The sequence below is a fragment of the Anguilla anguilla genome, chromosome 16 (assembly GCF_013347855.1).
Source record: "Anguilla anguilla isolate fAngAng1 chromosome 16, fAngAng1.pri, whole genome shotgun sequence".
Lineage (NCBI taxonomy): Eukaryota > Metazoa > Chordata > Actinopteri > Anguilliformes > Anguillidae > Anguilla > Anguilla anguilla.
The window spans coordinates 29,228,176-29,252,961 of record NC_049216.1 but is presented as its reverse complement, the minus strand read 5'-3'; the positions used below and the strand labels follow the sequence as shown (position 1 = coordinate 29,252,961).

The 24,786-nt window shown below is 40.1% G+C and overlaps 3 protein-coding genes across 3 annotated transcripts; 2 read left to right on the top strand and 1 right to left on the bottom strand.

The window, feature by feature from the left end:
- Positions 1–1,620: 1,620 nt before the first annotated feature.
- Positions 1,621–8,522, top strand: LOC118215062 (fatty acyl-CoA hydrolase precursor, medium chain-like). The gene is made up of 13 exons (XM_035395475.1): positions 1,621–1,828; positions 2,087–2,291; positions 2,675–2,813; positions 3,112–3,245; positions 3,350–3,503; positions 3,592–3,696; positions 3,926–4,030; positions 4,987–5,124; positions 5,299–5,379; positions 5,974–6,121; positions 6,460–6,609; positions 7,122–7,194; positions 7,785–8,522. The coding sequence occupies exons 1-13, from the start codon at positions 1,765–1,767 to the stop codon at positions 7,966–7,968; spliced, it is 1,680 nt and encodes a 559-aa protein (XP_035251366.1). The 5' UTR covers positions 1,621–1,764; the 3' UTR covers positions 7,969–8,522.
- A 9-nt stretch (positions 8,523–8,531) lies between these two features.
- Positions 8,532–16,034, top strand: mthfsd (methenyltetrahydrofolate synthetase domain containing). Its single transcript, XM_035395480.1, has 8 exons — positions 8,532–9,267; positions 9,457–9,560; positions 9,858–9,971; positions 10,306–10,419; positions 12,624–12,714; positions 12,875–12,984; positions 13,655–13,780; positions 14,801–16,034. The coding sequence occupies exons 1-8, from the start codon at positions 9,240–9,242 to the stop codon at positions 15,311–15,313; spliced, it is 1,200 nt and encodes a 399-aa protein (XP_035251371.1). The 5' UTR covers positions 8,532–9,239; the 3' UTR covers positions 15,314–16,034.
- A 3,759-nt stretch (positions 16,035–19,793) lies between these two features.
- On the bottom strand, positions 19,794–24,237 carry foxf1 (forkhead box F1). Its single transcript, XM_035395481.1, has 2 exons — positions 22,939–24,237; positions 19,794–21,438 (listed from the first exon to the last, which is right to left on the bottom strand). The coding sequence occupies exons 1-2, from the start codon at positions 23,918–23,920 to the stop codon at positions 21,275–21,277; spliced, it is 1,146 nt and encodes a 381-aa protein (XP_035251372.1). The 5' UTR covers positions 23,921–24,237; the 3' UTR covers positions 19,794–21,274.
- Positions 24,238–24,786: the final 549 nt, after the last annotated feature.

Sequence of the window (24,786 nt, the reverse complement as noted above, 5' to 3'; positions counted from 1 at the left end):
TTACACCATTGGTCGGCTGGATCACGTGTGTTAGGTCCAGCCATATACTAGGTTTCCTAGTCTTGTTTTCTGTTCAATTTGGAATCTCTTGAACACTATGCTTCTTGCACCCACACAAGTAGCACTGCAGTTGAAGCACGTGCACTAATCTGATGGACTCTAAGCCAAGATCCAATGACCATTTTGCGCCCTGCAGAGCACATGATATTTGCAGGAGAGATCAAGCACTAGTCAGACCGAAGGTGTGTCCTTCAATGGATGACAACTGTTAGCCTGTGAATGCTGTTAGGAGGAACTCATGTGAGTTGTATGCCAAGGAACCCAGGTCAACTTAATTAAACTCACCCTATGCTTGGTGGGACAAGCACAATCATGTCCCATCGTTTCTGACTGGCAGTAATATTCAGCTAATCACTGAGATGAGAATGTTCCATTCATGAATCGACATTTCACAAAGAATGATCACAAGTGTAAATCATAGAAACCTAGGAACCACAGATAATGCATTCCTTCAGTTGGTACCTGTAAATTCCTTGCAGCTTTGTCTCTCATGACATTGGTGTCATTTCTACAAGTAATTTCAGTTGATTGGATATGGTAGCTTTGTGCCAAAACATATAAAAAATGATTTGTTGATCATTTATTCATATTCAGTTATCATTGTGATGTGACCAGTTCGATCCATTTGAACAGTATATATATATCTGTGATTGTATGTTTATTGCAAGTTCGATCCAACATTATTATTTTGTGTTTCTTATGCTATGATGCATTAATTAAATCGTGGTAGTGGCCTTTTGTTGGATGTGAAATTTTTAAATACAACATACAAAAACAAAAAGGTGCAGCCCTGAGGTGCAGATGCAACATACAAAAACAAAAAGGAACAGCCCTGTTTTGCACCTCAGGGCCGAACGTTTTTGTTTTTGTGTTTTATTTTTGTTTTTGTGTTTTGCACTTCAGAGCCATTGTAATCCAATGAAAAAATCACCGTTATAGCTATTTTTTTGAGCGTTCATAGTTTTCTGTAATTTTGTCATTGGTCATCAAAAAATGCACTGCTTTCCTATTGGCCATTTTGAAGGTATGAGTGTGCTTAGTCAGTGCTGCTCCTTTACATTATCGCCAAACCACGACACTTCTTCACACATGGGGTACAGACATGATCAAGTGAAATGCAAAACCTGTTTGTAGCTAGCTGATCTCAGCAATCCAATTAAAACTTAATACCTTTGATTCTTGTTCATTCTTTTCTCTGGTTCTTATGTTATATTAGTAGTCTTATATAGTTTCACAGTTGAGTTTGCACGTTTTGCAAGCTGCATGTTTCTTTTAAGTCAGTGGTTCTCTAACTCGGTCCTGGGGGACCCCTATGTATGCTGGTTTTCATTCCAACCTCAACAGCAATCCCAGAATTTTAACAAGCTGTTAATTTTTCTTAATTAGGTGCTTTTCATGTTTTAGAGCTGGGGTCCCCAGTCTTATCCACAAAGGGCCAGTGTGGGTGCACACACCTGATCCTGATTCTACTAATCAAGGTGCTTAGCAATGACTCTAGTGATTGATTAGTAGAATCAGGTGTGTGCACCCACACTAGCCCTTTCTGGAACCCCAGCTCTAAAACATGAAAAGCATTATTATGAGACCAATCTGCCTCTCAGGCGGACCGACTGCCACACCATATTGTATAGCCACACTGGGAAATACTGAACATGATTTTTTTGATGTTTCGCAGATAAAAAAAAATATCCATCTGGCACCAAAATGTCTGATCAGTGCCCTTGGGTGTATTTGTGTCTGCTGTGCTTTGGTTTCAGTGAGACGATGGGTAAGACCAATGCTTCTCATTTATTCTGTGTTTGATTGATTTGAATAAAAATGGAATTGCAACAAATGGAAGTACGTGCATTGCACCATAGCAAGCTCAACATATATGCTGACATATTCCATTATGTCTGCTTTCGTTGTTAACGGGAAAGGAGGAAACGAGACCAGTCGTTGATACATAGTGTGGTAATGGAGATGCTTCCACATTCAGAACACCTGCATGATTTGTAATGGGATCCCTTTCAAATTGGTTTTTCAGGGCATGAAGAAAGCCCTCCGAGGCTTACCTCGAAATATGGCCAGCTTTTGGGGAGGCGGATCCGGGTTAAAGACTCAACCCAGACAGTGTTGGCCTACTTGGGGATCCCCTTTGCTGAGCCCCCTGTTGGAGTACTGAGATTTTCAGCCCCTCTGCCCCCGACAAAGTGGCAGGGTCTGAGGGACGCCACGGTCTACCCTCCACTGTAATTGCTCCCTGAATTCTTCCCATTGTTAAGGGGAAGAACAGTCACTTTTTGGTGACCAAGTCTTTGTGAAACATGTCAGGTGTAGCCATTGCGATGCTTGCGATTTGAGAACACAGGTGCATTCTGGGATCTGGGAAGAAAGGAGAAGCACGGTCACTAAATTAAGACTTGAATCCATGTTTGACAACTAACTCAACTCTAGAAATGCCACTTCTGATTCACGAGACACTATTATATGTGCTCTCAGATAATATAAAGTAAAATGGCTGAACATTAACACATACTACGAAGAATAGTTTTTTTTTTTTCCTTCTCACAACACTGTGTCTCTGTTCAGTCAGCTGAAAAATTGCTCCTGCTTATTTCATGTATTCTGCAAGGTGCCTTCAGAACATGAATGACACCAGACAGATGACGGACATGTATGCTGGTAGATTCCCTCCTCTGAGGACCTCAGAAGATTGCCTTTACCTGAATGTGTACACCCCGGTCAGACCAGGGCAACCCAAGCACCTGCCGGTGAGCTAACTGTAGCCTTGGACATTATCTGTGTTAAGAATGGGCTGAAGAGAGGTAATCTATTGGAAAACAGGAAGGGATGTCAGTTGTATTCATGTGATTATGAGCCTGATGGAGTTGCGTCATATTTTAAAAGTCTTAACTACACAATGCATTTATTTATTGCTAATTTTTTTTTCTTGTTTGGAGCTGGTTATCAAGGTTGTATGTTTCACAAATCTGATTTCCCCTTTGCATATTCATAAAGCATATCACTCTAATCTCATTCCACTCAAGGTTATTTCTCTTTGTGTTGCAGGTGATGGTGTGGATACACGGAGGAGGGTTTCTCATGGGTGGGGCAGCGCTGTATGACGGCTCCTCATTGGCTGCTTTCGGTGACGTGGTGGTTGTCATAATCCAGTACCGTCTGGGCATACCAGGCTTTCTGAGGTGTCTGACTTTCTGGCTGATGTTGGTGGTGGTGCTCACGTGTGTTTCGCCAGTATATTGGGGCTGTGAGTAGACTCACTGTTGTGTGTATGTTGATCATACAGCATGGGTGATGGACAGACCCCTGAGAATTTGGGGCTGCTGGATCAGGTCTGTGCTTTGCGCTGGGTCCAGGACACCATCCACAGCTTTGGGGGAGACCCTGGATCCGTTACCATCTTTGGGGAGTCGGCTGGAGGCACCAGTATCTTTTTGCATGTGTGTAAACCCATGGCAGCAAATACACACAGTCGGCTTCATTCACATGCTTGTGCAGTCCATCTAACCTGCTGCCATGTTTGTCCAGATGCTGTCGCCTGTGTCCTCCGGACTCTTCCACAGGGCCATCACTCAGAGTGGGGTATCCCTGCTCCCTTTGTTTATGCAAAGTGACACCAAAACATCAGCCCTGGTAACAACTTTCAAGATCTCTAGCATCCATGTGCAGTTTGTATGTCCATGTTGTTTGTACCCCTTAGATTTTCATGCACATCATGCGTGTGGGGGGAAAAAAACTCTTTGAAAAAGAGTTATGCATGGAAAAGAAATTCTTCAGTATTTTGCATTTACAGTTGAAGTTTACCTGTCCTACTTACCTGTCCTTACATGACTGTCTGCTTATTGCTAACCCCTCTACCCAGCTAATAGCCCAGAAAGCTGGCTGTGCCAGTGTTGACTCTGCTGATATCATGCAATGTTTCAAGAACAAAACCGCACAGGAAATCGAAGCCATCACTCCCAGACACGTGAGTGCCCTTTTCCTGGGCTTTCACCAGCACTTGAATTCTATCACAAAACATCAGAAGTTTATGATGGAACAGAGTGAGGATGCTCTGAACTTTCTGGATGTTAGATTAACTGAAACGGGTACTGCATTTAATGCATCCCATCCCTCCATTATCTATACCCACTTATCCTGGGCAGGGTCACGGGGGGTGATGGAGCCTATCCCAGCGTGCATAGGGCAAGAGGCGGGAATGTACCCTGGACAGGCTGCCAATCAATCGCAGGACACACTCACCATTCACACACACACACACACACACTCATACCTATGGGCAATTTAGAGTTACCAATTAGCCTACCTGCATGTCTTTGGACTGTGGGAGGAAACCCACATTGGCACGGGGAGAACATGCAAACTCCACACAGAAAGGCCGAAAAACGAAAGAGTCCAAAAAACTAGTTCCTAGTTCAGTTCAGTTCATAACGAGTTGCACACCAAATACTCCAGAGCTTCTCGCCATTATTCCAAGACGTTGGCATATTTTAAATACAGATCCTACCCTTAGTGTTTGTAGTTTGTGAAAAGGTTTGTGTTTGTATGTGCAGCCTACGTGTATATGTACATGTGGGGGAGGATTTGGTAGACATTATACAGGTGATTAGTTTTTGCCGTTTGATGCGGCCAGGCTTCAGCCCAGCCTTCCCTCCTAATTAAGTTCAGCTGCCTCCAAGTATGCTTAATGATATAGAAACTGTCCCCTGTAGACTTTTACGCACTCTGATGAAGGCCTGACAATAGGGCCGAAACGTCAATGGTTTCATAAAGACGGAATAAATAAAACAAAAGTATATTAATCTGAGAGCATGAGCCGCACCTGTTCAATGGCGAGTGCTCTTTTATGCCCAGTGAAATCTCAGCGTTGGCTTAAGGGTTCAGCAAGTGTATGACATACGCGTTGTCTTCCTGCATTGCTAGGGGGACTTCGTGTTGAGCGTATCTGCGGATGGGGTGTTTTTACCCAAAAACACAGAAGAGCACAGAAAAATGATCTTCAGAAGTGTCCCGTGGATTATAGGGACAAACTCCCATGAGTTTGGCTGGATGCTCCCTAATGTATGTCCCTGGATGTTTGGATAAGTAAAAACTTTTTTTTTACGTTTTATTTATATTGATTGTATAGGGGAATCTAGGTTATTTGTTGTGCCTTAATTTTTTTAAATCAATTTTTGTTTTTTAATGATGTCATCTGAGGTGTCCTCTTTTTATACCACACTTTGTTTTTTCCAGATGATTCTTTTTCCTGGGTGGGACCTTGGAATGACTCGCCAGGTAATGGCAATGACCCTGGCGTTCATGCTTCAGAAAGTGGTAGGTGCATCTCTAACAGCCCTCAAGCAGTTGTACATCTATCACCCTGAACACAGTATATTTTATATGGGGTATGTCCTGTGATAATGGGTGGCACGTTGGTGCTGTGGGTAGCACAGTCGCCTCACAGCAAGAAGGTCCTGGTTTCGAATTCTGTGTGGAGTTTGCATGTTCTCCCCATCTCTGCTTGGGTTTCCTCCGGGTAGCTCCGGTTTCCTCCCATAGTCCAAAGACATACTGGTAGGCTAATTGCACATAGGTGTGAGTGTGTAAGTGAATGGTGTGTGTGCCCTGCGATAGATTGGCAACCTGCCCTGGGTGTATTCCTGCCTCTTGTTCTGTGCATGCTGGGATAGGCTTCAGCACCCTTGCAACCCTGACCAGGAATAAGCGGGTATAGAGAATGGATGGATGTACTGTAAATCCCTAGCATATTTGCCATTCCAGTAGACCCTCTGGTAGAAGATGACACTTTGTGGTTGTAATAATGAGATGTGTCTGTAGTAATTAATGCTTAGCCATAATATTGGAGCTATGGAGGAATGGAGAGATGGGAACAGTATCCTCACATCCTAGTTCTCCACTATTTTATAGGCCTTTCCTGAAAATGCCCAGAAGATCATTGAGGATGAGTACTTTGGGGACACTGAGAATCCTGCCAAAATAAGAGACATCTTCTTGGACCTGATGGGAGATTTTGCATTCATAAGCCCAGCTGTTCAAGCAGCAAGAAAACATAGAGGTAACCTTAGAACCAATGAATGGGGTCATCCAGCTGACACTGCTCCCATGAGCTATTTATATCTGACATGTATGTATGAGAAGCTATGCCAGAAGCATACTGTGTATGATCTAAATGTTGATGTATAATTCTGTGTTAGGACAGGGAGATGCTTACACAAGGTAAAAGATATAGACATGTTTCTGTAAATCGCATACTGTCATTGAAAGAGTTTCAAGATAAATGTTCATGCATGTGCTGACCAACCTTTGTATGAGCATGTATTGACCATTTTCTCAAAGTAATTTTTGATTTGACTTTGACTTTGATTTTGAAAGTTGAACATGTGTCTCTTGAAGATGCAGGCTCCCCGGTTTTCTTCTACGAGTTCCAGCAGCGCCCCTCCATGTATGGGCACAGCAGACCTGACTATGTGAAAGCAGATCACTTCGATGAAGTTGGCTTCGTGCTTGGTGCCCCCTTCTGGACTGAAGAAATAGTGATGCTGGGTAATAAATAACAACATGAAAAGCTTCACATTTGATATATTCAGGCAAGAAAGAAAGGAAGAAATAAAAACTTATAAAACTGAATTTTTCATTTCTTTATTTCTTGCCTGAATACACAAATCAAAGTAGTCCTTTAACACTGGAACTGTAATATATACATCCTGTACAAATGTAGATTTTTAAATAGAAATTTGCGAATTTCTAATGGTGATCTTAATTTATTTCCCATGAGACCTATTTTGATTGGAGAACGTGTGTGTGCAAGAATGTCATCATAATCCACTGTTGCATACACTATACACTGTAATGATCATATTGGAAGTGGATTAAATGCATCCTGTCAGTGGTATGGTGTAGTGGTCAGGCTCAGTGGGATGGTCACTGTGGTCAGCCTCAGTGGTATGGTTCACTGTGGTCAGCCTGTCATGGCTGTTATCTATGTGTGCTTCTATGCTGTTGCTCTCTACTCTGTGAGAACCAAGCACATGAAGGAATTTGTGTGTGATCCATAGATAACACTACTTGGGAGGAAAGGCAGCTGAGCAAGATTATGATGAAATACTGGAGCAACTTTGCCAAGACTGGGTAAGAGATCCACCTCTCATGTTTATAATTCTCTGGTGTCGGCTGGTAACAAACATTACAGGAACAGTTACAGGAGGAACTACAATAACTTCACGGCAGGCGAAGGTTTTCCCATATCTCAAACTGTTATCCTTTACGATAAGTGAAGCTACTCTATCTTTATTTGAAATGTGGACTCCACATTTCTTATGAATAAATTGAGTTCTATAAACTTGAAATTCTGGTAAGTTAATTTGCCCATTGTGCTTGCATAATCAATAATGGGAGATCACTTGCAACATATTGCATTTGCTTTGATCATATACAGCTGTTTTTACAAAATGTGCTATTTGTACTGATAAAAGTACAAATATAGCAGATTATTAATTTATCATAGATTCATTCATATAAAATATATTGTGTACTCCTCTCCAATCAAACCAAAAATATTACATTGTTTTAATGCAAAAATGACCAACAGCTTACAATTTTACATTCCCTCTGGAAAAAGTAAGCTGGGCAATGTAACAGTATTATTTTGCTGGGTTTCTTATGATACCAACATGAACAAAATCTTCTTTGGGGTAAACAGTCTTTTGTTACCTGTGCAGGAATCCCAATGGACAGGAACTGCTCGAGTGGCCAGCATTCACTACAGATGAACAACACCTACTGCTCAATTTAACTCGCAAGCTTGGAAACACAAAAGAGAAGAACAAAATTGAATTCTGGACTGAGTGTTTACCCAACAGGCTGAAATCGGGAAGCGACAACAGCAGTCGCGATGAGCTGTAAAACAGAAATCACATTAAACACAGGAGATATTTTCCTTTTTAGACAAATAGTGGAAAACGGTAGTCCGAATACCTTTTAATATTCATATACTGTATGCAATATGTATTAAAAACATGCTATTCTTAAAAGCCAATGCTGTTCATTTCTGTGCCATTTTCAATGTTTTCCCATTATGCTTTTAGGCATTAGGCATTTGATGCACTGGCCACTGTTACTGGTTGATGTTTGAGACTTGGAGTAATTGTACTTCACTAGCTGTTTTTTTGTTTTTGTTTTCTATTCAATTTGGAATCTTTTGACCACTATGCTTCTTGCACACATACAAGAAGCACTGCGGTTGCACTACTCTGATTCTCTCAGCCAAGATCCAGTGACCATTTCGCATCTTTCAGACTACATGATATTTGCAGGAGAGAGCATTCACCGGCCAGACGGAAGGTGTGTCCTACACTGGATGACAACTGTTAGCCTGTGAATGCTGTTAGGAGGTAATGTCAGTTGATTGGATATGGTAGCTTTGTGCCAAAACATATAAAAAAATATCAGAATTTGGATTTGTTGACCATTTGTTCATTTTCAGTTATCATTGTGATGTGACTAGTTTCATTTGAACTTTACATATTTCTGTGATTGTATGTTTATCGCAAGTTTGATCCAACATTATTTTGTGTTTCTCATGTTATGATGTATTAAATGGTTGTAGTAACCTTTTGTTGGATGTGTGATTTTTAATTTTCATAGCTATTTAATAAAATGCATACACGCAATAGGCATGAAATTAACAGTGGTATGAAAGTCATTATTTCTTTGGTATTTAGCGTTTCTTGCTCAATGAATGCATAGTTTCAGTATTATACAATATTTAAATATGGTAAACACAGTAAGCAGGATGCATTTTGACAAAAATGTTCAAGTTGTATGGTTGTCATTAGTGCCTAATTTGCAAGATATAATTTATTTTAAGCCTCCTCATTCAGATATTTTGCTGAAATTCATACTTATTCATTCTGGTCAGGAATCTTAGAAGAAATCGTTATCCAAAAACTTGAGTTATACGAGAAACTAAATGAGTAAACGCTTTTTGAGACGAGTGTTTGATCTTTCAAGGCCACCATACTGCGTATGGCGCATGTGCCTCAAGAAGTACAATTAAAGTTTCTGATGTTGTATGTTCAGTGTAGGATGTTTTCATTGGAACTCTTGTGGCTATTTTAAAGGTTGTCTTGATAAACAAAATAATTTAAGATTGAAAGCTTCAAAATCAATGCCAAATGGAAGCTGTTATAAAGATACATGCAGGTACTAAGCATGTTAGCGAGCTAGCCACGTCCGATTTATTTGGTTATTTAAACCATGCGTTTTCTTGCATGTTTCTTGTACAGAACATGTCAACCTAACCTTAATCTCTCCTGACTATGGAGTAAAATTAATCACTGGTGTTGTGTTCTCATATGCTACATTACAGTTTTACTTTTTATGTCTAATCAGAAGCATCCAAATGGGAAATCCGCCAGAAAGTATGGGACTACATTGAAGCGAAGAATTTAGCCAACTTTCCACGACCTGTTCATAACAGAATTCCAAATTTTAAGGTATCGAATTAATGCTATTGCAGTTACTAATAAAAACTTAAATGATGTCAGCAGCACCTTTATATTTTATTACGACCAACTATTGGATTTTGTGTTGTATTCAGAATTTTGACATGCATGATCATTGTAGTTAATGAAATGGAGTTTAAGGTGCTATTTGTGGATTCATTTCGGCAGTGTATTCTGTTTGGAAAGTTCACCAAGCGAAAGTGTTTCCCCCTAGTTAGCAAAGTTAACGGTTTAAATGTGTATTCATTACCTTACACTGACGATTTTAGCTGTTTGTGCTTGCTGTAGGGGGCTGAGCGCGCCTGCGCTCATGTTTCGAATCTTGAGATATTCCACAGAACAAGTGAGATAAAGGTGGACCCAGATAAGCCGCTGGAAGGCGCTCGCCTCGCAGTCCTTCAGGTAACAATTATCCCTGCTCAGCAAGGAATTGTACAGTATATTGGCAGGTATGTTGTCGTCTTCTCGCCACGCCCCTGTCTTGTTCATATTAAAATAATTTAGATCACGTGACGGTGTGAATTCGACAGCCTACGAATTCTTAGAGCCAAAGCCCATGTGTTCGCCATGACAGCCGCACAATGTTCCTTTCTAAATCATGTACCCTGTTCTTAAAAAGAGAACACATTAGAAGTAATACGAGGTCATGATAATTTGCCTTTGGGGATTTGCCAAAACATTTTCATAGCCGTGCGAGTTTGCTATGTGTAGCATTAATTTTGTGTTTTGATTTCAGGCTGGAAAAACATTGCTGGTTCCAACTCCCCGTCTGCGAACTGGTCTACTCAATAAGATTGTTCCTCCCGAGGGAGCGAGCAGGGCGGACCTGCGTGTGTGCTCCACCTCCCAGGTGAACCCACACCCCATCCCTGAACAAGGTGTTCTTCCTATCAGTTGCATGGCTGGGTCCATTTTATTCTTTTCAATGAAAAACAGTTTAAATTTATTAAAATAGTTTGGGTTGGTGTATCTGAAGGCAACTGTCTATTTATTTTTTATTTATTTATTTTTATTTTTTTGCATTAACAGCCCTTCCAGGTAACACAATTTGGTTGATCCCTTATAGTACTGGCAAGAGTCAGCTTGGATGCCTCGCTCTAGTTCATTGGCCATACGGTCAAGAAAAGGTGGTTGCTGTAATAAATATAACTGTATTTCATTTACCCGGGTAAATTATAGTGGGGACTTTGTTGAGTAACATTGAATTATTCCTAGGCCCAGAAAATATTCCACTCACTATAAAACCAGCTTTTCTGAAAGAAAAAAAGGGCTTTTCAGTGTGGTAAGTCCAATTACCCATATTTTTAGATGTATAATTTCTTCTAGAATTTTATTTTTTCGAAGTAATGGAAAAATGTATTCCAGGCATGGCAAATATTTATTTTAGCTGGGTGAATGAGGTATTAATATAAAACCATAATGTGACAATTGTGCTCTGGGTATAGCAGTGATTGCAAAGACTGGGAATAACAAAAAACTATGTAGCAATAAATAACAATAGTATGACGTTTTCTCAGAGAAGTATGCAATGCAAAGTTATTTAATTGGCTATTTTAGTCATTGGAGAATAAAATGCAAAAATTAGTCACTGAAGAGAGATACTGACGTGAGTACTTTTATTAATGGCAAGATAAGATATCTCTGAGTCTTCACAGTCACATGATTGCCTGAAAGCCATCTCTCCAGTACTACAGTGCCCTAGCTTCTCAGAACAGTAAAAATGTGTGACTGTCTCAGACAAGCCAGTTCTTCACATTTGCCTAAATTAATTTTGCTTAAATCACAATATAAATGGAGTGATTATTACGCTCTCAATATAGTGTAAGAGCTTTGAAATAATTTGGTCAGGAAAACTGTCATTTTCTGGAGAATGTAGATCAGTCTTTGCAAGTGAATTATTTTGAGAACATTTATGCGATCATGGTCAGAGTAAGATGCCAAAGTACTTCTGCTTGAACTTTCATATGATGATGTCGCCTCCTGAAAACCTTTTGAATACAAATATGAACACATGGTTTTTTGGGTTAAAAACACAGATATTTAATTCTAATATTTCTTGCCTTGAATATTAAGTCCATGAAAGAAATGAGGTGACATCATTCAGATGCAAATAAATATGCTTTAATGTGCTCCATGGTTCCTAGCTAAAGGGTCATAACATAAGGGTGATCCCTTACACTTAAAGGTAAAGGGGTGACTTGCAGTGATGAGTAGCAATGCTGAAATAAGGTGCCACTGTTGACCTGTATAGTAAAAAGTGTGTTGATCTGTTTGGACAGGAAGTTTGAGGGTGTTCAGCATTTATACGGTCCTCATTCATGACTCCTGGACCGAATCCATTGGTCTCTGCTGACATATGATTCCGAACTACTCGATCAGATACCTTTGAAGGCATCTTAAGATGTGAAATTCTGGAAGACCTTCTTATGTGTTTAAGATGTACCATACTGAAGAATTAAATGTGTTAGGGATGAAACTAGTGTGGTCTTGATTTGTAAAATATGGCCTGGACTTATCTAAATTGTTTGATAACGGCGTTTCTTCAACCTTCAGATTGAATTAAGTATATACGCGATTGGGCAAAATGTCAAAATGAGAACAGATCGTGTTTAGAGAGTCCAACAAAAAGAGAACAGAGAAGAAAGGAAGATTAAAGGAAGCAGAGCATCTTTGATGAGAGAAAAAACATGTTGAACATTAAAGCTTAGAGATAAGAATCAAAGCCTCTACGGCTGTTTTGAAGAACTGGAGGTACCGTAGAAGCACAGACAAGCTGCATCACAAGTCCAGTTTGAGATCTGGAAGGACATTATGATAACTGCCTGTTCAGGAGAAAACACTGTATACATGTACCTTATTATGAGAAAATGGCAGCTGTCCTGAATTGGGGTCTTGGTTGTCTGGATTGTGCTGTGTTGCAGTGGGCTCTCAGGGGGAAGGGGCGAAGACCGGAGCAGCTGCACATCTGGGTGATGGCTGGTATTTGTTTGCATAAAAGTCATAGTAACAAATGTTGTAATGCATGTCTGTTGAATTCTTGTGTTTTATGAGCAGGGTGTGAAGGAATACAGTGTGCCCATTGGCTTGGACGCCAAAATCACCGTGGACTTGGTTGTGGTTGGATCAGTGGCCGTATCTGAAAAAGGTAACACACACTTGCACACACATGCACACACAGGCACACACACACACACGCACGCACGCACGCACACACAATCCTTGATTGGTGTTTTTCCTGTTTTAAGGACTCCTTCCATGGTTATTGCTTGTGTCTGTCTATTTTACATTATATTTATCTTAAATAGGATATCGCATTGGAAAAGGAGAAGGTTATTCAGATATGGAGTATGCCATGATGGTGTCTGTCGGAGCTGTGAAGGACCCACTGGTTGTTTCTGTAGTTCATGACTGTCAGGTTTGTGCAGGGAACCCTTCATTTCTTAATCTTGAAGCTTTTTTTTTAGTATTGTGTATTGTGCATGTGTTTTGTATTAATAGTGAGAAATAAATGTCACAAAACAGTATGGGCCAGTCCGGATTTAAGGATAAGTTAAGGATATTATATAACTTATTCCTTTGAATGTTCTGCAATCTTGGTTTTTCAGAAAGATTCTGCTACTACTTCAAGGTGTTTTACACAACTCCAGGCGCAACACTATGAAGTCATAAAATAGCTGAATGAAAATTAACAAATTTAAACAGTCAGTATTTACAAAGCCTACACCAAGTGAAAGCAAAAAAAATTCTGTCTAATGTTAACGTTTCTGCAAAAAGTAATTCATTATACTGTGCCTTGGTGTATCGCTCTCACTTGTGTAATTTTGATCGTTTTATACAGTAAATTAATTTATAAACTATCTGCTACTCAAGTCTCCAAGGTGACGTACCTGTGCATATACATGGTAACCTTACAGCGAAATTAAGTTTGTAAGATGTGTTATTGTGCTTGGGTGTTGCTGATGTTCATATGGCTTTAGTATAGTCTAGTATTAGTACAGAATGAACTCAATATCCAAGAGCTTGCTCCTTATAGATATATAGAAACTCAGTTTGGTTGACTGTAAAGGCGTTCTTATTTACTGCAGGTCATGGATATTCCAGAAGACCTTATTGAAAGTCATGACCTCACAGTCGATTATATCCTCACTCCAACGAGAGTCATCCGGACTGAATGTAAACAGCCAAAGCCTCAGGGCATCATCTGGGCGAAGGTATGGAAAGTATTTTATCTTCTGCGCTGTATTTGTGGGTAACTTGTACAATACATTATGTTATTTGAGAACATTCTCTGAATCCAGTGGGCATTCTCGTTCTAACCATGCTGCACATTTGCGGTCCATTTAAATGAATGCTTGAAGGCCTCTTTTGAAGGCCTTGTTTTTGCTTCCTAGATCGCATGATATTTTTCCATCGGTCTATATGAAGCCAGTGGCTGCCAGTATCGTCTTTTGCATAATGGAGTTAGGCCACCTTTTTGCTGGTCGCATTAAACAAACATTGCCGGTTCAAAGAAACATAGTTCATATACTGAACATGTGCAGGATGAATCCACATCGAAACCAGTGGTACAGAATACAGATGTGCTACTGTAAACATGCGATTTTCTGACTGTATTTCAACACAGGATTATGCCTTGTTTAATTATTTACTTGCAGTTTATGAATTTTGAGTGTATACCATTTTGCCCTATTCTCTAAAAATGTTTAATTATTTTTATATTTTTTTATATGCTTGAGAATCGTATTTTTTACAGCTGTCACCAGTGTCTGTACAGCGGTTAGAGGTTTTATAAAAAAAAAATAATAGCTTTGCAGAGGATTGAGTCAATAATGTTTCTCAGTCTTTCAGAATACCCTAGTGGTCAGCGTCTCTGATTAGATTTAGAAGTTCTCAACTGCTTTTATAAATCTGACCTAAAAGCTGTTTCTTATTTTAACATTACTTTGTTTTTCCCCAAGGATGTTCCGCATCATAATTGGTGCCATTTTTGGTTCTCAGTGCAATTGTTTGTCAGTTACTTCAGTGATTTTTTTTTTTTTGCGCATTGTACAACTGCAGTTGCAGTCAGCACTTTTACTGTATATTTAATTTCAACAAATAGTCTCTTGCATCAACTCCAGCCGAAGTACTCACCACCCCAGCGGCTTTGCCTTCCCCACTGCCTGGGCACGAGTGCAGGCTCCCTGTACCCAGTGATCCAGTGATGCGCATCTCTGCCCTTACACTTCCAGCTGAACGCAGACATGCTGGAGAAGATCCCGATTCTGAAGAAGCTGCGCACCTTGGAGAGGCAGGCCAGCAAAGACGTGACGCTGGGGAGGGCGTCGGCTGGGGGGGAGGCCGAGGCGGAGCGGGACGGGGCGGACGGCGAGGACCGCGCCCCCCAGGAGGAGCAGCAGCAGGAGCAGCAGCAGGCGATCAGCAGCGTGTACCTGGGGGGCATCCCCGCGGGGCTGCGGGTCAGCGAGCTGAAGTGTGCCCTGCGGGAGCGGGGGGCCGCACCGCTGCGGTTGAACTGGCAGGGGGCGCTGCACCGGGCCTTCCTGGACTACAGCGACGGCCCGGCGGCGGAGGCCGCCCTGCTGGCCCTGGGGGGGCTGTCCTTAAACGGGAAGGGCGTGCAGGTCGAGCTCGCCAAGAGTCGGAGGGGTGGCCGAAAAAAAGCTGGCCAGGCTCGCGGCCGAGCCGGGGCGACGGCGAGAGCCCAAACTGGGACCGGGACCGGGACTCGCACGGTTACATAAACACACTTTTTTACTGCCCGTCTGGTGCAGATGCCTCGGTTATGAAACACAGAAAAGGGGAGGGCTGGTCCTGAACACAAGCCTTCCTTTCCTTGAGATGATTTTTCAGTTTTTATTGTAAGCATTATTATTATTATTATTATTATTGACACGCAGTACTGTTCCTGACTAAGTACTTCTGGTGTCTGCGTCGCCAGTATATTTAGTTGTTTTGTTGCTGGTGTGCATTTCGTTTGGTGGATAATGTAGGGGGAGTTTAAAAAAAAAAAAAAAACAGTTTCACTTTACAACTGGATTCTGCCAAGCAAAAAGGCTGCAGGCTGAACTGTCCAAGTTGTGGTTACTATGTGTGGGCGCAGTAAATGTTTGGTATTAAATCAGCTCTGCTAAATAGGACCCCTGTTGGACTCATATGGTGTTTGGTAGAGCTGAATTAACACTGAACATTTTTAAAGTATAGTAAGTACATCAGGATTTATGTAATTACAAAGGCTTAAGTTATCCGTCACGTTAATGTGTTGTCATCATTTTGATTTATTCTTATGCATGGTCTTCATTTTGGAGTGGTTCTTGACATTGCACCAGTGTTCATCTTAGCAAGAAGCTGAAGTGGAAAATATAGTTAGCTATTTAATGGCAAGATACATAGTGTCATTTTTCTTTAACCTGTTTATTGCAGGCCTTGCCCTGTCAAAAGGGAGAATAAAACATTGCAATACAATATTTGACTTCTCTCCTTTCCCTTATGAACTTGTGTTGTGGCCTTACTACAATTGAAATCAAATTTAAATAATGTTAAGAATGTTTATATATGCAGTTCTTCAGTCTTTAGCGTGATATTCAGGGGACACAAGGAGCAAAGCCAAGCCAACTAGAAACAACTGAATGTTACCTTGTTCACAGAGCTATAGTAGATTTGGTCAATTTTAAATCCGTGTTGCTGATTATTTTTAGGACTGTATATTGGTTTGTACTCAATCCTAACAGAAAAGGTCAGTGGTTCTAGCACAGCTCCCCTCTACAACATACTGTATGTACAACAATTCCTTCAGGCTTGTGATACAGTACTCAGGTTTACTTCATAATGCTCTCTGCCCACAGCGAAGCCGTTGCGGTTTGATGAAGATTGCGTACGTCAGCAGCGGCCCTTGGAGTTGTCTGTGCAGCTGATGGACTTCGTACCTGCACCTCGCACGGCCAGTAAGTGGGCGTAGTTTAGACAGGGGCTGACGGATGGACGCAGTGCGTGTAGGCGTCACTAAACAACCCCGGCTTTTTATGGAGTTGTCATCCAGCTTCTCGTCAACAGCTGTGGGCTGCAAGCAGGAATTTCTTCCCTTGCCACGGCCAAGATGCTCTGCCTAATATCAGCAGCAGGCAAATGTGTGGTCTCCGCATCGCAGAGAAACTTGGACAGCCTCCCCTGTGTGCATGCAAAAGAATTTTCACCAAGTTCAGCAAGTGGTCACTGGTCTTATTGCTCAGTATGTAAGACAAGTGGCTGCTGGTGAAATAGTGAAATAGACTTTTTCAGCCCATGGGAGTTGGGACCTTCACATTATTAAGCAGAAACCAATAAGCATGTAATTCGATCAACGTCATAAAGTAATTAGATATAAATGGTTAATGCACATCAAACCCTTAATTAATTTTTGATGGTGTAAATGGGTCAGAGAATGTGGTAGATATTAGTTGGAGCGCTTCCCATTTGTGATGTTCTATTTAGAATATCTGAATTTTAAGAATATGTATTTCGTCATATAATAGCATATAATCTCAGTGTTATGCTGTAGTTTTAATTGTGTAATTTTCCAATATTAATCCATAGATGCTTTTGAAGAGTGTAATCTGTAAAGTAACCGAGTAGGCTAATCGGGGACCGTTTCACATATTCAGAGACCGTTTCGGCAGCATAGCATAATGGCAACGGAACGGGGCTTAAAAACTCGTCCTAGGTGCGGCAATGCTAGGTTTGTCGTCCTAGGTGCGGCAATGCCGTTGTACTTTTGAGGCTAGATCCTTCACCTGAATATCTTCAGTAAATATCAAGTTGTATAAATTGATTGTATGTAAAAAAAAAATTTAAAAAATCAATACGGTGTAAGAGTACAGTATTGGATTAGTGTGTGGCAAATGTAACACTGGTTGGCGAAATATTACCGATTGTTTTCTTGACTAAATTTCATTTAGCAACTCTAATCGATGCTTTCTATGATATCCTGGCCGCTTGTATGATGAGGTGAAATCGTTTTAAATTAGGCTCCTGGAACAGGAGAGGCATTACTGTACTCCCAATCCCGAATATATATGATTACTACTCCGTCATAAGTATAAATTTAAATTAGGTTATTGTGGCCGCGTGTTGTCAGTTTAGGTTGCCAGAAATATCAGTATATCCTATTGACTACTTTATTGCCAAATTAGCCTTGCAGACGACTTTGCGTGTTGTATAGATTTCAATAATTTTCATTTATGAAGTTAAATATGTTGTGTAAATATAAATAAGAATATTCTCAAATTTGTGCCGGTGAAATTCGATACACACTAAGAAATAGTGCAGCTATTAGACTTTTTACTGGAATTTTTTCCCTTGATTTTGATTTGAATGCTAAGTTCCAACTTTTAGATTTTGGTATTCGAATAGTAAGAAGAGCCCCAGAAGCGTCAGCAAGAACGTCAGAACGTCTCATTTCCTTATTAGATAGCATTTTAAGGAGGCCCCAGGGTTATGAAGTGAAATGCGACTCTACTTGGGTTGAATTTTCTCGGCGTATATTATTTTCAAATCTTCTTATATTTAAAAGGATCATGTAGTTTCATGGAAGATTGTATGAAAATGATACACAGTGCTAGGTTATAAATCAAATAAATCTGTCTGTTTACAGACTATAAGTACTGCACATTGAGGAAAAAAGAAACTGTACTAGTATTTTACCAGTAGATGCCGCTAACAGAAAACAAGCCATCGTGTCAGTCCAAAACATTTTTCCACACACGGAACGTTCTCATCTAGCCAAGCAAATATATAACTAACAACAAAGAAAGTTGGTGCAGAACTCCCAGTGACTAAACCATTCTGTTTGGGAAGGGGGGGGGGGGCATTCCTGCTAGGTTTTTTACACAATGCACACAAACTCACACGTGCGCACGATCATGAGAAGGAAATGAGTAACTATATATGGTATACATATAACCTTTTTCTATTGAGAGACTGGAGGCAGGGCCTTTATGTACACTACATCTTCATCAGAACGTCCAAATGCTATTTTTGCCATATTTTTTCAACGTAATAGGCCTGACCTGCGTATAATCTAAACCTGACCAATGTGTAACCTAGATATTATTTTGAAAAAAAAAGACAATATTTCTTAAAGCAGAAGTCGTTTTAAAATACAATATCGGACAATAGATGTGCAAGTAAAACAATGATGTTGTTTTTGTTCTAGTTCGGAAGGTATCACTCTGAAGTCGCTCCCGGAAAGTGACTTCAATTCTTCTTTTCTCTGAATGAATTTTGTATTTGGGTTAATTTATTTAATTGCTGCTATTATTATTTACTACTTTCATTGTTTAGTACTGTGTTTATGAATCTCCAAAGGAGGCTACGTTTTAAATATATTAGTCCTGTGAGTACATTATCAAAAGCTGTGGGCAAAGCTGTTATGTTGGACAGTTGAATGTTTTAGCACCGCCTGTGAGTAAGGAAAAAACACCTAACATATCTTAAATAAACATCGCGTCTAAAATGACATTTTGAAACTAAGCAGTTTCTGTTGAAGGCAAGGGAGCTGCATTGGCGGGCGTGCTTTCTCTCCTGTTTGCAGACCGTGTGTTTCTACTTTACACGATTTCTTATCTTCGGCAAAAAAGTATACTTTAAACTAGAGAGTAACCTACTTTTTATTTTTAATTAAGCCTTGGCAACTTTTAGTGACCTAATAGTTAATGTAGCCTATAGTATGCTGCTCCTCCAAATAAATTCCAACCGTAGCTATACATAACTCTAGTTCTGTAAAAAAAAAAAAGTGTAATAAGAGTTTAAGAGCAGTTGACGTGGCACCTGCAAGTAACTGAGAATCTTGGAGTTCAGTTATTTGAACTACTGAACATTAGGACTAGCCTACTTTTTACTGAAAATGAGTAACTCGATTTTCTCTTTTTTTTAAACGGATATTTCCAGTAAGAAACATAAAATAAAAAAGAAAGAAAAATAAATAAACATTGAATGCGTTGTAATAATAATACAATAATAATAATAATAATAACATCTCAGAAAAACAGTGGCGCCCTATTTGAAGAAGTAAGATGAGGTTGTTTTGGTGACCACCCTTTACGGTATTGGGGTTACCATGGAGAATGAATGAGCTTACTTTTATTTAAGCCTATGAAGTCGACTGTTTTTCCATTCTGCCTTTTCGAGCCAGAATAATAAATGTAACTACAATATAATTTTGCGACAAATGAAAGGACAACAACGAAATTTGATGAGAACAAAAACAAACAAAAAGGTTTATGAGGGTTTCTAATATAGTTTCACTCAAACTACATGCTGATACTTATAGTTCTATACAAATAGTGTGTTATTTATATACAGACTAGCCTAAGGAAATTTTAGCAGAAACATACACAAAAAGACATTATATCATGTACAATTTATACAGTGCAGGAAAAAAAAACGCGGGTGTCAATACGGATATATACACACAAAGAAACATAAACAATGTAACTGACAAAAGTTACATATATTCATGTTTTGTTTACATAAAATAGAAAAGGTTGCTTGGCAAATATTGCCAATAAGGTACACTTTAATACTGAGGTTATATTTTACAATTAAAAGTTGCCTATATGCAGAATAAATAAGGGGTCTCGGTTTACAGCTTTTTTTTTATTTTTAAAAAGTGCCTTAATTTGTCCGGAATTCATAATGGCGTTGTCGTGTGAAAGGGAAACAGAGGCAAGGTTTGATTTCAGAACAGATTCAATTTAAACGTTTTTCACTTGAGCCATTCAGGTTGAATATTTGAAATGAGTGCCATTTAAACTTGCATAACATGTATATTTAATTTGTACCAACAGTAAGCCTAACGAAAAAAGGAATTTGTGTAAATGCGTTTCTCAAAATTAAAGAATAAACGCAATATGGAAGAATCGGATAGCTCCCTGAATCTCGTGTGTTGTCCATTTATTCACGGCTTGTACTCTATTTAAAAAAAATAAAACATAAAATCATTACTTTGATATATCGATCGGGCCAAATACCCCAAGTAAAAAAGAAAATTCTACGCTATTCTGCACGTCTTGTCACTACTGAATTCATTATATCAACAATGAAATTGTGTGTTGCCTAAGCATCAAAAATTGTCAAGTTGAAGTCGTCCGCCAGCAGAGTAAGTACCTAGCTGTGCCGTTTTTGGTACTTAGGCCCTGATTCGGTCCAATCGTGGAGCAGTCTGTGCTCCATCTTGAATACACTGACGCAACAACGTAGAAAAATACTTGTATATATGTAATGGTGGATTCAATATCCTGTAAAATTAAGAGAGAGTATTATGTTGGTAGTAAATGGGAAAAAATGCGTAGCACAAAATCAGGCCCGAAGTTGCACTCTTACGTTTTCAAATGATCCACTGCATTACCCATTTCGAAAGCAGTTTCTTTAAATTAAGTTAAAGTCTCTCCATAATTCTTATTTTCTCCAGTTCCTTAACCGCGAGGAAAGAGAAGAGTTTCAGTACAACCGTACAAGTCGTTCAGTTTTAGGATCTCTGAACAGTTCGGGGGTCCTGGATCAATCCGTTCCTCTGTCTGCTGTGAAGTGAACTAGCCTGTTTATTCTGCAAGTCTACTTCGCCGGGGCGGGAAACATCCTCGCACCCCCGCAACCCTTGTGGGTTTAGTGGCTTTTTAAATCAGAGATGGACTGTAATTTATTTGTTGCAAGTGACGGTCAGCAGATTGTCACATCACGCAGGGCTTGATGTCTTGATAGGCGACTTGCTGGTGATGGTAGTAGGACCCACTGCCTGGGGAATGCATTGCTGATGATGTCATGGCGTTGAAAGAGAAGACGAACTCTTTCCTGTCACACATACTGGGGGACTGGGAATGATATCTGGGGATACCTGCCATAAAAAAAGAATAACAGTTGTCAATTTTTCATTGAAAGAGAATAGAGAACTTAAAAATGTGTGTACTTAAAAAGCGACTAGAATTCAGTTATTGAATTATTATCCAGGTAACAGGTAGGCCTAACAGATTTTTACAGGTTTTTCAGCCTACTGCAATTACATATCCCCCAGTTGTCTGTTGGCCAATCAGCTGCAATATAACAATATAACGGCATTTGTCTTTTATTTATTAAACATTGAATCATGAGAGCATCTTGAGATAAAATGTGAGACCGTAATAATTAACATAATTTCAGCGCTGAAGAGTGAAACACATCTTCCCATCGTCGTGTACGAACTGCAAATTGTTTTTAACTTGGTCAAGTCACCGTTTGATACCTATAAAATGTTTAGTGTTGTCTCTTAAGTTGGAGTTAATGTAACAGAACATTTTAATAATTAAAAGTTATCATGTAAACTGAGAATATATATATCCTATAAATACGTATATATGCGCGTGTGTGTGTGCAATGTATAAATACGAAAGTACATATTAGCCTCTATGCCTAGTTATAGGCGTATGTATACAATCCATTACATTTTTCACTGGTAAAATGCATACGATTCTAATTACTGAAGTTAAGGTTTTCAACTATTTTTTCAGCATGTTACCTCAAATTCAGTTGTATTTTATTAAGATGTGGGCCTAAGAATTCCATCCCACAGTGAAAGAAGACCTTAAAATGGCTCAATTAACTAAGGCATTCATTACTCGCTGATTATAGTGAAGCATTATGGGGAGTAGTAATGTCTGGCTAAGGCTGGGCTGGATTGTTTTAATTGACAGTGGACTGCCTGGTCTGCTTGCACGCTAATCCCACAGGACCCAGTGCTGCAGGGCGCGTTGACTGGCTCCGCTCGCGATTGTTGTTCTTGCCGCTGGATTGGCACCATTCTAAACATGTCTCCCAGAAGAGATGCCCTCCGCGTGCATTCTGTAACCACCTCCAGGAATTTATTAGAAAAATAGAGTGAGAGCTAAATTCTCTATTTGTTATTTAGTCGAGTCCTTGCCCAGTTAAAAGTCGACCATAGCAGGAAACGAAAGTACTTAGTTTTTGCTGTTTGGAAATTAAACATCCTCGCTCCGTTTTTGGGTTTACATTTTCGTTCTTTTAATCTTGCTATATTAACACCACATTCAGAAACGTATACTATAGTTTTAACCCAGAAATTAACGTGTAGTTCACAGTAGGCCTATATTTCATGGATATCAAGAAGCTGCATTAGGCATTAAATCACATCGGATTTTTAGTTGTGTGTGTGTAAATACCCTCGCACACATACACAATTGAAAATTGCTCATGTGGATGATATTTTTGTACTTTTTTCGTAAACTAATCTTTCTGTAGGAAAAATGACTTGCAATTTGTGTTAGAACGTACGCTGTTATTCAGTAGCCTATATTAGTAGTTTTGTTATAACACTCGCTGTAGTAGAATATGGATAGCATACCTTGGAGGTCGGCGGTACTGTGGCCATTCTGATGAAGATATGACTGGTCAAGAGAGTGTGTTGGTAAACTCGGCTGTAAGGGGTTTGCTCCAGGGTTGCAAGGTGAGAGAGGTTGTTGTTTTATATAAGAAGCTCCGTTATTCAGCGAGGCGGAGGCCGTGGGAGCCCAGGCAGATGCTGTGCTGGAGTAGACTGGATGAGGCTCCATAACTCCTCCACTGGTGAGCAGTGGCGACGCAGAGTTGTCATGATGGGGGTACTCGCCCCCCGTGGATCCTGTACAACTCCCCATGTAGGAATGTCCGCCGTTGGATGACAAATGCGATACAGAATGTCCCGCCAAACCCATCCCTTCCATATTGCTTGCCAAGTGTCCGTTCATCATCCCAATTCCACTGTCCAAAGATAAACCGTTCGGAGGGCAAGACAGGGCTCCGCCGGTCCCCTGGAAGTTGTAGGACTCGGGTAGGTGATTGAATCCAAGGCCGTTCATCATGCTATACATCGGCTTCAGCGCCTGACATTTACGCCTGAACCCCCTTGGCCTCCTGCGAAAAGATCCCTCCTCAAACATAAACTCACTGGCAGGGTCGATAGTCCAGTAATGACCCTTTCCCGGTCTACCAAGACCCTTTGGCAACTTGATGAAACATTCATTAAGAGACAAGTTGTGACGCACAGAATTTTTCCATCCTTGGTATGAGCCTCTGAAAAACGGAAATCGGCTTTGGAGAAACTGGTAAATTTCACTCAGCGTCAAGCGTTTTGTTGGAGAGCTTTGAATGGCCATGACTATCAAAGCTATATAGGAGTAAGGCGGTTTCTCCGGCCGGCGGATTCCGGCGTTGGTCTTTTTAGTTTTAGTAGTTGAAGAAGCAGTCTCCATCACTGCGGTCTGACCGTTCGGCTTTTCCGGTGCAGCAGACATCGGACTGCTTTGTGCTGGCGTCTGTGCCGAGGGTTGTTGAATCTCTGCCGTCATTAGTTCTTAGCGCGGTGTTAAAACACTTAAATTCCCAAAGTGAAAGCTAGCTAAATAAATGCCGTTAGAACTACTCAATGGCGTTGTATTATTAGACTGGTAAATGCCGAAATGTAGCTCAAAAGAAGCAATAGGAATATACCCGAAACTAAGAAAAATAACTATTTCTTAATGCATGCGTAATCGTGCTCTCCTTAGTTGAATCTTAAATTCCCGTGCTGGAGTCCAAATACGGAATGGGAACCGCTTTCAACGTAGTCGGACTGTTCTCTTCCTTCCTTATGAGATCGCCTTTTACTTATCTGTTTTCATCAACGTCTGTTGTCATCGTGTGCAGACTCTTGACCGTCAGGAAAGTCAGAAGCGGAGAAAATCCCGCCCAGTCTCCGCCCACTTACCAGCGATGCTCTGGTGGGCTGGAGAAAGGCAAAGATCCCCCCGCCTTTATTTTCTATGTGGAAAAAAATCACATATTTTCGACTGAGATCCTCACCAGGCTTTCTTGAAAAGTCAAACGTGTATCTGAAAATAAAGATGAATTAAACAATGTAATAAATAAATAGGTCTTCAGGTGAAGTAACAACGAATTCATAATATCTTTTTAGTGACTGATATTTGCACATTTGGTCTCTAACTTATTTGGTCTAATGTCCCACGATTCACCGATGTTCATCACTATAATTTTAGCGTTCTTTTATAAAATAAAATATAAACTGGATTTTATTTTAGCCAATATTTATTTTTAGTCAATGTAATGATTATCGTTGCCATTTAAATTATGATTACGAAAACCATCCTAACATTCCCAGAAGCTTATACAAAGTGCATGTTGCTGAAGTTATTTAAATATAAAAATGTTTAAATGT

What these genes read in the sequence shown, in the direction of transcription:
- LOC118215062 (XM_035395475.1), top strand. Translation starts at nt 1,765, where the DNA reads ATGTCTGATCAGTGCCCTTGGGTGTATTTGTGTCTGCTGTGCTTTGGT. An exon ending in TTGGCTGGATGCTCCCTAAT is followed by an intron (nt 5,125 to 5,298) that starts GTATGTCCCTGG and finishes TGTTTTTTCCAG; the next exon opens with ATGATTCTTTTTCCTGGGTG. An exon ending in TGAAGAAATAGTGATGCTGG is followed by an intron (nt 6,610 to 7,121) that starts GTAATAAATAAC and finishes TGTGATCCATAG; the next exon opens with ATAACACTACTTGGGAGGAA.
- mthfsd (XM_035395480.1), top strand. Translation starts at nt 9,240, where the DNA reads ATGGAAGCTGTTATAAAGATACATGCAG. An exon ending in ACAGAATTCCAAATTTTAAG is followed by an intron (nt 9,561 to 9,857) that starts GTATCGAATTAA and finishes TGCTTGCTGTAG; the next exon opens with GGGGCTGAGCGCGCCTGCGC. An exon ending in AGTGGCCGTATCTGAAAAAG is followed by an intron (nt 12,715 to 12,874) that starts GTAACACACACT and finishes TATCTTAAATAG; the next exon opens with GATATCGCATTGGAAAAGGA.
- foxf1 (XM_035395481.1), bottom strand. Translation starts at nt 23,920, where the DNA reads ATGACGGCAGAGATTCAACAACCCTCGGCACAGACGCCAGCACAAAGC. An exon ending in CAGTACCGCCGACCTCCAAG is followed by an intron (nt 21,439 to 22,938) that starts GTATGCTATCCA and finishes TTTTTATGGCAG; the next exon opens with GTATCCCCAGATATCATTCC.